Here is a 12,108-nt window from a genome sequence, read left to right as displayed (position 1 = left end):
AGCATTCCTCTCAACTTAGTGTCAATTCATGAATAACAATGTACAAATACAAATTTTTTTAACTCTGCTTTTAATTATATCAACACAAATAACCTTCATAAAGCACTAAAGTAAAGATTTTTTCATTGCTGGTGTGTGCTTGTTTTAATAATCCATTGTCTATGGAACTGCTGGAGAAAGCCGAAAACAGATCTCTGCTATTTTTGCCAGTCCCGTTTCTAATGGATGGCGTGGCGGCCAAGTATGTGCACCACTATATTCAAGACAGAGCGCTACACAGCCAAGTTCTCAGGATTGTTGGAGGAGCCAGAGCTAGATCCACAGCAGTGAGCAAGTTAATCTCTACCCAAGGGATGGCTTTTTATTTTGGGAAAACATACCTCAATAAAGATATCTGCATTAGACTGTTAAAAACTCAACCTTTTTTTTTAAATAATTCCTCTATTTTGATTCAAAGTTCCATACTGCCCTGATATAGAAACCTTATTTACTCTTCAGCTCTTCGGGGCGCCAAGGACTTTACATTGTGATATTTTCTTTTATACAAAATATATGTTAACTATAGTTATTTCATATTTTGTTTCTTCTAATTTCAGGACAGCAGCGTGTGTCTGTAACTAGCTTGCTGGTTTGTCATGGATTGCTAATGGTTGGAACAAATCTTGGTGTCATTGTAGCTTTTCCTGTGCCCCGACTGCAAGGAATTCCAAAAGTGACTGGTAAGTGTAACCTAGAGAAAATTAAGAAATATTGTCAATAATATTGAAGAAACCAAAAACGGAAAATATGCCTTCATAATGTCAAATACCAACTACAGTCCCTGAAAGACGTTCTGTCGCTTATCCATGTTATGTAAATAAAAGCTTATAACCTGACTTTAAATTCATCCATTGGTTTCATAAATTACTCTTTTGAAAGCTGAAACCCTCCCAAATTTGGTTTAGATTATGAAAATAAAGTTGCTGCAAAGCTGAAATATTGATCATTTAATGAACACAGAAAGGTCAGATTTTGGCAAGACAAACGTTATTTCGCCTAGTCATATAATGCACCCAATCCTAGTTTACATCCTCACCTGTTCTCACTAAATGATCGGTTAATTAGTGGGTGTGTATAAAAAAAAAACCCAGCACCCCAGACCTTCAGTTGAACTACAACTTGACCTCTGACAACATGCCAAAAATCCACCCTGCGACCAAAGCCTTGATTATCAAGAGGCTGAAGACCAGATCCACTGCAGAGGTGGCTGGCACCTTTAATGTGTCTCAGCGTCAGGTACAAAGAATTAAAAAAAGATTTGAAGAGACTGGAGATGTTTTTGACAAGCCCAGGTACGTCAGACCCTGCAAGACAACTGCTCAGGAGGAACGTTTGTTGGTTAGAAAATCCAAAGCCAGCCCCTCTTCCGCTGCAGCAGAGCTCCAAAAGGCCTGGTCACCTCAAGTCCCTGTGTCAACTAGAACAGTTTGTAGGATTCTGTCTCGAAATGGCCTCCATGGTCGAATCAGTGTCCAGAAGCCAGCACTAAACAAAAGGCAATTAAAAAACCATGTGGAATTTGCCAAGTCCCCCAGCCTGCTAAACAGATGGACGCTGAAAAAGTGGCAGAAGGTGGATTTCTCTGATGAATCTTCAGTTGAATTACAGCACAGCCACCACAAATACTGCAGAAGACCTACTGGAGCTCGTATGGATCCAGAAAACAGTTGTTTGGTGGTGGAAAGATCATGGTCTGGGGTTACATTCAGTATGGGGGTGTGCGAAGCATTTGCAAGGTGGAAGGCAATATCAATAGCCTAAAATATCAAGAAGTATTAGCTACCTCTTACATTCTGCAGCAGGATGATGCTCCATCTCATACATCCATCTCTACAACAAAGTTCCTCCTGTCAAAGAAAATCAAGGTGCTCAAGGACTGGCCTGCTCAGTCACCAGACATGAACATCATTGAACATGTTTTGAGTAGGATGAAAGAGGAAGCTTGGAAGACAAAACCAAAGAATCTAGATGAACTCTGGGAGGCATGTAAGACTGCATTCTTTGCTATTCCTGGTGACATCATCAATATATTGTGTGAATCATTATGGAACCGCATGGATGCAGTCCTTCAAGCTCATGGAAGTCACACAAATATTAAATATGGCTCTAATAGCACCACAACTTCATTCTCCAATGTTATGCAACATATCTTTGTATTAGAAGTTAATTATTTGTTTGAATTTCACATTACTTTCTGTGGGCGAAAAATGTTTCTCTTATACCATGTATATATATTGGATTTATTAAAATAAAGTACATACAGAACAAGGTATCGAAAAGAGGTACTAGAGAGCACCAGGACAGAACAGGATAAGTATGTAGATTACATACGGGATAATATTTAATCTCAGAGAATTAATCAGACATGAGGACTTTCTCTGGTTGTCATAAACTGAGTAAAAGATTCATGGTCAAAATGTTAGAAAATAATTCACTAAAACCCTTTCAAAAGTTGCCCTGTGTCTGGTTGTTGGAATTGGCTCATGTGAACTAGGACTTATGACAGCAATTCTGTTGTGGTAATGTAAATGACGGTGACTTTTAGTATATCTGTATCTTTGCTTTTGTGCAGTGTTAAGGGTGCTTTACACGCTGCGACATCGCTAGCAATTGCACCCGCCCCCGTCATTGTAACGATATGTGGTGATCGCTGCCGTAGCGAACATTATCGCTACGGAAGCGTCACACGCACATACCTGTGCAGCGACGTCGCTGTGACGGCCAAACAATCCCTCCCTCAAGGGGGAGGTGCGTTTGACGTCACAGCGACGTCACTAAGCGGCCGGCAAATAGAAGCGGAGGGGCGGGATGAGCGGGAAGTAACATCCCGCCCACCTCCGTCCTTCCGCATTGCCGGTGGAGGCAGGTAAGGAGATGTTCGTCGTTCCTGCGGTGTCACACACAGCAATGTGTGCTGCCGTGGGACCAACGAACAACATCGTACCGGCAGCAGCAGCGATATTAAGGAAATGAGCGACGTGTCAACAAGCAACGATTTTCCACGTTTTTGCGCTCGTTGATTGTCGCTCATTTGTGTTACACTCTGCGATGTCGGTAACGGCGCCGGATGTGCGTCACTACTGACGTGACCCCCGACGATATATCGTTACCGATATCGCAGCGTGTAAAGCCCCCTTTAGCTGTGTCCCTAAATGCTGGCTGACTAATTCACACATCTGTAACACCCAGCAATTTGTGATGTAGGTGAAATTGAAAACACAGGCTCAGTGTTTATCCTGTTAGCAGATAAATCTGCCAAGTTAATGGAATCTCTCATCAACATTATTTCTCTTGCAGCTCAGAACATCGGAAACCTGATGAACTTGATCTTTTTACACTATGTCATTGTTTTGCTTTGCTCTGTTTTTCAGGCCAGTCAAGCTTGGCTTTTTTTTTTTTTATAAATGTTTTTTTTATCTTGGTTTTCTGTGTAAATTTATTTTATGTTAAAAAGAAAAAGTGATACCTTTATTGGCTTATCAGAAAAATTAATTTGCACATTTTTTGATCACAGAAGCCCCTTATTTTTCTAAACTCTGCTGTTAATGACATCAATACTAATAACCATTGCGAGCAAAGAGGTTTTCTTTATGTTTCTTATGCAACAGATCATTAATTTTTTTAGTTCAAATTCATCTCCAAACAATAGAATTATTTTACTTGTTATTTTTACATGTTAAATCCGAGATCTCCAACCTGTGGCTCGCTCTTGTCTACCAGCTTGATGTATCAATACATTGTCTATTAATGCAAATGGATAACAGCAGGTCTCCAGATAGTAACTCTTTTGAGTAGTCCTACATAAAAAAGTTAAGGCCCAGTCACGCATAACGACTTACCAGCGATCCTGAAAATGATGCGACCTGATAGGGATCGCTGGTAAGTTGCTGGGAGATCGCTGGTGAGATGTCACACAGTCACACCTTACCAGCGATGCAGAACAATACAGGTCGCAGTTGCGACCTGTATAACGATCTCAGCAGTCACTGTGACCCTGTCACACAGTGTCAAACACAGCGATGCGTCCTGCCCAGCAGGACATTGCCTTTGAAGAAAATGGCCTGGACCATTCGGCAAGGACTAGAGATCTCACAGCAGGGGCCTGATCGCTGGTAGGTGTCACACATAACAAGATCGCTAACGGGATCGCTACTGCGTCATAGAAACTGTGACTCGGCAGCTATCTCGCTAGCGATCTCGTTATGTGTGACGGCACCTTTAGTCTGGAAGTGCATATACTGGCCTTGGGGTTAGAAAGATAATTTAAGAGCTAAAATGAACATAGGATGATACTGCCAGGGAGATACAGTGTTTGAAGCTGGAAGATAGTGTGGTGGGAGTGCTTCATGCAAGAATATTGAATAAGGTTAAATATGGGAACCCATAAATGTAAATATACTGTCTTGGTGTGATTTTTGTCGGAAATATTTTACTGTAATTCTATCAATTATTGGGGTTCTGGGTGTCAGTTCTTTGAGATAGGCAGGAGCTGGATGGCACTATTCAAGGAGGCTCCGAACGTGGGTCGTGACCCTCTCTGAGATGCGTTTGGCTCCCAAGACAAGAAAAATTGGGATCACCAACTTAAATAAACCTTATACTGTCAAGGGTTTGTTCCCAACTAACAGTGAAGTTCATATTATATGTCTAACCACTTTTCTAATGTTCTTGAATTAACTCTTTCCCAGCACCACCAATTTCTGTTCTTATGCTTTTGTTTTTTCCTCCCCTCTTCCAAGGGGCATAACTTTTTAAATTTCCCCCTCCACATAAATGTCTTGGGTTTTTTTTTGGTTTTTTTTTTACAAAACGAGTTGTATTCATTGAGTTTTATTTTTGAAAGACACCATTCATTTTACCATACAAGGTACTGGAATAGGTGAAAAAACAAATTCCAATTGATCCTGCAGCTTTGCTTCTTAAGTCCCTTCTGCTTCTATTTCCTCCCCTTTGTTTGAAATAACCAACTTGAGTGACGGGAGCTGTAGGATGGCACTACTGTCACCGCCCTGAAATGAATCTTCATTAGGTGGCAGTGCTGCTATCACTCACCCTGATGCTGTCACAATTCAGTGAACAAGGTGGCAAAAGAGAAGCAGTGGGTACCTAAGATGCAGGGACCTGAGGAGGGTGACAACATGATAAAAGCTCATCATCATCAGGGGACAGCAATGACAGGAGCTGTGTAAGTGACCACATCACTGCCCCTTGATGATGTCTTCGTTTCAGACCGGAAAAGGAAGTAGTGGGAGTGACCACAACTCAAGCCCCCTGATGATGCATTTGAGAATCCCCAGTGCATACGGAGAGACTCAAATGGCTCGTCATTGGATGTAAGAAAAAAAACAACACAAGTAGTTAGAGTAGATGGGGAAGGTTGGGAAATATTAAATTGAGGTCAATTGGAAATTGGTTACATTTTTACATTAAATATATATATAGTATGAAATTCACTGTTAGTTTCAGACAACCCTTTAACAGAGCAGTTTTTATGAAATCTGAACTTACATCTAATATTTTGCATTGCGTTATTACAAAATGTTAGGAGTCCGTCATATAGTACTTTTAAACGAATGTACACAGAAAGCAAATGAATATGATCATGAGCTGTTTATGGAAAAAAATACTATATTTATCTGCAAATCCCCTGATTCTGCAATTTGGACCTTTTTAGAAGTAACCCAAACTCATGTAGGCTTGAACACCCCTTTTAGTATATGTGATGAATTTTGTGTGAACCTGGATCCCAGATTTACTGTCTCCACATATTGAAACAGTAACAGCCAAATACCCAGGGCATATTTCCCCATGAATATATGATACTGGTTTTCAATACATAGTCCACTGCACTTTTTGTAAATTATATTTACCTAACCTATACATGCTTATGTGCTTCACTTTTTCTATTTATTGTACAGTCATGGCCAAAAGTGTTGGCACCCTTGAAATTGTTCCAGAAAGTGAAGTATTTCTCCTACAAAATTTTATATAAGTTTCCTCCGGGAACTTCAGTTTCTTTCCACACTCCAAAGACATACTGAAGGGGAATTTTGATTGAGCCCCAATGGGGTCAGTGAGGATCACGTCTATAAAGCGCTGTGGAATTATTAGTGCTCTATAAGTAAGCAAAATAAAAATAATTTAGCACACAACCCCAAAATGGGTCAGACAAAACTGTTGGCATTTTTTCAAAATTTGTGGGTAAACAACTCTGTTTCAACTTGATACTCGTCTGGCAAGTAACGACTGTGAGTAATATGAAAATCACAACTGAAACCAAATAAAAAAGGAAACAGTTACCGTATTTTTCGCTTTATAAGACGCACCTGATTATAAGACGCACCCCCAAATTTGGTGAAGGAATAGAGAATTTTTTAATAAATGGGGTCCGTCTTATAATGCCAGTGTCCGTCTAACAAATAATATAGGGTATATGTCCCTCATAGCCCCCTCATCCTAAAATTAGCCCCCTTAATCTGGATATGGCCACCTTATATTGAACACGTCCCCCAGTGATGCCACATTTCCCCTATGGCTGGCAGACAGGGCCACTGTGGCAGGCAGACAGGGCCACTGTGGCAGGCAGACAGGGCCACTGTGGCAGGCAGACAGGGCCACTGTGGCAGGCAGACAGGGCAACTGTGGCAGGCAGACAGGGCCACTGTGGCAGGCAGACAGGGCCACTGTGGCAGGCAGGCACACATCACCCTCTGTGGCAGGCAGGCACACATCACCCTCTGTGGCAGGCAGGCACACATCACCCTCTGTGGCAGGCAGGCACACATCACCCTCTGTGGCAGGCAGGCACACATCACCCTCTGTGGCAGGCAGGCACACATCACCCTCTGTGGCAGGCAGGCACACATCACCCTCTGTTACATATCGCCCCCATGTTGCTGCTTTTAGTAAAATAAACTCTTTCCTTACCTTCTGCAGCACAGTCCTGTCTCGTGTCTCCCTCCTCGGGGTTGAACTCCTCCTGTCTCCTGCACTTCCTACTTCCTAGTTCTAGTGGAGGTCATGTGATCGGCACGGCAGAGTGAAATCTCTGTGTACCTAATCACAGCCAGCAGGAGGGAGACCCCAGCCAGACGCTGGAGGAGGTGAGTAAAGAGTTTATTATTTTACTATGGGCAGCAGCACGGGAGGCTATATCTAACACAGGGGGAGGGGAGATCCTGTGCAATCAAAGGTAAGCACAGGCAGATAATATGCACAGCTCCCTCAGCCCATCAGCGCGATGCAGTTTCAGCACCACGCTTCTGATGGACAGCGGCTGTGCATATTATATGAGCGGGAGAGCAGGAGATGAAACGCTGCCGCTCCCAGCCCCAAGCAGTCCCCAGCACCGCTCCAGAGCTGCCCGCACCTCCACTGGACTCTGTGTATATATATATATACACCCCCCCGTATATTCGGATTATAAGACGCACCCCCTACTTTCCCCCAAATTTTGGGGGAAGAAAAGTGCGTCTTATAAAGTGAAAAATACGGTAACTCAATCTTTGCATTGTGTATTTGTGTGTGCCACACTAAGCATGGAGAGCAAAAAGAGAATTGTCTGAGGACTTGTAACCCTGAGATTTTTGATATTTTTCAACAATTTTGGTTCTCAAGTCCATCTCCAGAGATCTTGATGTTCTTTTTTCCACTGTTCATAACATAATCAAGAAGTTTACAACCCATGGCACTATAGCTAATCTCCCTGGATGTGGATAGGAGAGAAAAATTAATAAAAGGTTGCAAGTATAGTGCAGATGGTAGATAAGCAGCATGCAGGCTAAGGGTTCATCAGTGGTAGCGCAAACTATCCGTTGACATTTCAATGAGGTGAAACTCTATATCAGGAAACTCTGGAAGACCTCTCTACTGACATAGAGACATATAAAAAAGCTAGATTGCATTTTGCCAAAATGTGCGTGAGTAAAGGGCCATTTACACGCTGCGACATCACTAACGATATATCGTCGGGATCACGGTGTTTGTGACGCAAATCCGGCGCCGTTAGCAACATCGCAGAGTGTGACAGGCAGGAGCGACCTTAAACAATAACAAAAGAGACAAAAATCATTGGTATATGAGAGGTTGTTTATTTACCAAAAATCATTGTCTCATACGTAGCGAGGTTGCTCCTCATTCCTGCGGCATCACACATCGCTATGTGTGACACCGCAGGAGCGACGATCATCTCCTTACCTCCGTCCACCGGTAATGAGGAAGGAAGGAGGTGGGCGGGATGTTACATCCCGCTCATCTCCGCCCCTCCTCTGCTATTGGACGGCTGCCGTGTGACGCCGCACGAACCGTCCCCTTAGAAAGGAGGCGGTTCGCCGGCCAGAGCGACGTCGCAGGAAAGGTAAGTCCATGTGACGGGTATAAGCGATGTGCGCCACGGACGGCGATTTGCCCGTGTCGCACAACCGACGGGGGCGGGTACGCTCGCTAGCGATATTGGTACCGATATCGCAGCGTGTAAAGTACCCTTAAGCCAAAATCCTTCTGGAAAAGCGTCTTGTGGAGAGCTGAGACCAAGATAGATCTTCTTGGTAAAGTACATCCTTCTACTGTTAACCAAAAATGAGACCTACAAAGAAAAGAACACAGTACCTACAGTCAAATATAGTGGAGGTTCAAAGATGTTTTGGGGTTGAATTGCTGCATATGGCACTGGGTGCCTTGACTGTGTGTAAGGTATCATGAAATCTGAAGATTACCAAAAGATTTTGGGTCGCAATGTAGAGCTCAGTGTCAGAAAGCTAAGTTTGCGTCCTAGGTCATGGGTCTTCCAGCAGGACAATTATCCCAAACATAACACAAGAAGCACCCAGATATGGATGGAAGCAAAGCACTGGAGAGTTCTGAAGTAGCCAGCAATTAATCTGGATCTAAATCCTATTGAACACCTGTGGAAAGAGCTTATAATTTTTAAAATTGTTGTCGGGAGAAGGTCATAGCAACCAGTCAGAGGTCAGCTTTCACTTTACCTCAGGAACTTTAATGCTGAAACCTGCACTCTGGTTGCTATAGAAAACCAGAGTTATCTTACTGTGAGGCAATTCTTCTAAATGAGGTCTCATTTACTTCTGTAGTGGCTATAGGCAACCAGAACAATGTTACTGTGAGGCAATTCTCATAAATGAGGCCCAGTTACTTGTGCCCTGGTTGTTGACTGCATTTGCTGTAGTAGACTTTACAGGGAGTTATCAGGTTGCCCCACTTTAGCAACTATATGGTTACAGCCTTCTTAAGAGCAACCCGTCGGGTGCTGTCACTTTAATTCTTTAAGACCCTTTGGACAAAAACTGTGGTTTTGCATTCAACACAGACACCTATTTTCTCCTTTATTTCTATAGAACCTACATTTGGGGGCCAAATCTCGTGAAGGTGGGAGGTTTCAAGTTTTAATGTTCGCAGTATTTTTAGTCTAGTGTTAAAGATGGGCCATGAAAAATGTAATTAAATTGGGTGAAAAGTGTAGTTTTGTATTCAGTGGGCTCCATACAGATTTTGTGCTGTATTTATATACTGTATTTATTTTAAATCTTGATTTTTAATACCAAATTTGCCAACCCAGCAGCCTGTTTTCTTTACTAGGAAGGTCCTTATAACTGCATGCAGTGTGAATGAATGAATGAATGAGAGATTTCCAGCTTGACTCTCCACACAGGTTATTAGCCTCATTTTTTAGAGAAAATAATGTATTACTCCAACCAGCAAGTAATACATTATTTGTCGTATCTATCTATCTATCTATCTATCTATCTATCTATCTATCTATCATGACACTTGAATGGAAAATGTTATTAATGTGTACTTAGAATGTGGTAGGGAACAATCCTAACAATTTAATTTCTTTTTACAGGCAGAGGAATGGTATCTTATCATGCACACCATGGTGCTGTCAAATTCCTTGTAATGGCAACTGCTGTGAACAGAAAACACAAGCGGACACCAAGTAGATCGAGCCAAACTTCAACTGTGGAAGAGAAAATCGACAACACTCATACTGCTCATTTACAAAATGAGGAAGCCAGCACCAGTAATGATAGCGCCGTTTGGCTTGGAGGCTCTACGGGATCTATTGCACATAAAAGTGACTTATCTTCTTCTTCTGGCTCTCTTACACTGTCCCATGGCTCAAATTCTTGCGACATAGGGAGAGAAGATTGCGCTCTTTATGATCTTCTAAGTGATCCCAATGTTCCACCGCAGAGCAGCCGAAGACGAAGAGCAGGAAAGCTTAAGGCAGACTCTGTCATGGTTATTTCCGGGGGACAGGGCCACAGAAGAGTGAACAAGAAGCCCAAACCACAGCGTCAGGAAGAGCCGGTTTCTTCTGCTATGGTTTGGCAGATCCCATTGTTACACATTTAATGGCACGCAGGAGCACACTAAATATGTGCCATAGTTCATACAGTATTCTACTGCATCTGCGCCTTCCCATTTTTAGTTCTCCTTAATAATACTTAAACGTCGTAACCAATTTGCTTCCTTTTTGTCTCAGAAATGTATGCTGCAGCCAATACACAATCTGTGTAAATAACTATGGAACACAAGCTAATAACCACAAATATATTTTTTTGTTTCTTTTGTCATGATGAGCTATGTGCTATCTTCTGTTCACAGGTACAGTCATCAACGTGAATATAAGTACACTGCTATTAATATTCCAGAATATAATAAGCCATTTTCTATGTTTTATACGTGAAAGAAAATTTGAACAACCAAACTTTCCTCCATGTAAGATGCCTAATGTATCCTAAACATTTTAGGGGATACTCAGTGCTCAAATGAATGTCTGCCATTATGTTATTGTGCATGTAAGCCAATGTGTTACCACTAAAGTCTATGGGCCCAGTTTATGAATGAGTGAATATGAATGAAAGATGTGTTACATTGTAATAGTCTGGGCTAATGATGACTTTTAATAATGTAGACTTTAATTGAAATAGTTTCTATGTTTCTACTAGTTTTTATGTTTTGAAAAAAAAAACCATGGGAGGAATTTAATAAATTACTTATGCCAAACAAATGTAGAAAAGTAGAATATTATTGTGTATAACATATTCTCACAAAATCTGCAGCTTTCTACTTTTTTTGACTGTAAGAAATTGTGATAAAATTACAGTGCAATTCAGTCTAAGGGTACGTGCCCACGATCAGGATCTGCGTACTGGACGTGGTGGGTACTGACCTGCGGGGTCGTGAAATAATCCGGGCTCAGGCAGTAGCAGTCTCTTCTGTTCTCCCTGTGGAGGATGCTTGCGACTCCACAGCAAACAATTGACATGCTACTGCTTGGAAAGTCGCACCAGAGCTCAGTGTTTGCTGTGGAAAAAACAAGCACAGTGGGCATGGGATTTCTAGGAATCCCATCCACTGTGCTTGTACCGTACATCGCAGCGTTTTGGATGGATGCAGCTGAAGCATGCTGCATCTAAAACACTGTGAAAACGTATTGTGGGCACGCACCCTAAGGGTCCGTCCACACATTGCGTTTTTCTTGCGTTTTGGTCACATTTTAAGCTGCACTGTGTCAATGACAAAATGCATGTGTTTTGCTTCCCCAGGAAAATCTATGAGAAATCAAAATTTCCATCAGCACGTTGCTTTTTTTTAGGCAGCGTTTTGTTTGACAAATATTTGTCAAAATCTTTGCCTAAAAAAAACGCAGCATGTGACTTCTTCATTGCGTTTTGTGAACTTTTTCCACCCATTGACTTTTCAATCTCAAAAGTAGTGTCCAAAACTTGCCAAAACACAAGGAAAACGCAACAAAAACGCTGTCAAAATGCATGCGTTTTGACCACATTCTTTTTGTCAAATGCAGTGTTTACATTTGTCAAAAGTGTGCAGTTTAGTTGTCAAGCCAGAATTCAGCATGCGGACATACTCTAAGTGGCATATCAAACTCCATTTTCTGCAAAATTCCATTTACAGTATGTGCTACTAATTGTCAAACATTTATTTATTTGCCATCAGAATTGGGCAGCAGGTGATTCACCTGTGTGTTTTGTCATTTTATATCTGTCATACGCTGCAACACAGCAGACATTTTACAAAAAGATT

At 41.9% G+C, this 12,108-nt stretch overlaps 1 protein-coding gene across 6 annotated transcripts in view; it reads left to right on the top strand.

Annotated features, from left to right (window-relative positions):
• ARHGEF10 (Rho guanine nucleotide exchange factor 10) overlaps positions 1 to 11,066 on the top strand; it is a 291,401-nt gene extending 280,335 nt beyond the window's left edge. For all 6 annotated transcript variants that reach the window (XM_075340320.1, XM_075340323.1, XM_075340321.1 and 3 more), the window contains 2 exons: positions 597 to 719; positions 9,902 to 11,066. In XM_075340320.1, the coding sequence (XP_075196435.1) occupies positions 597 to 719; positions 9,902 to 10,413 (635 nt within the window). In that variant the 3' untranslated portion in view covers positions 10,414 to 11,066. The remainder of the gene's footprint in view (positions 1 to 596; positions 720 to 9,901) is intronic.
• Positions 11,067 to 12,108: the final 1,042 nt, after the last annotated feature.

The sequence above is a fragment of the Anomaloglossus baeobatrachus genome, chromosome 3 (assembly GCF_048569485.1).
Source record: "Anomaloglossus baeobatrachus isolate aAnoBae1 chromosome 3, aAnoBae1.hap1, whole genome shotgun sequence".
NCBI classification, from domain to species: domain Eukaryota; kingdom Metazoa; phylum Chordata; class Amphibia; order Anura; family Aromobatidae; genus Anomaloglossus; species Anomaloglossus baeobatrachus.
This window is presented reverse-complemented; position numbering and strand designations above follow the sequence as displayed.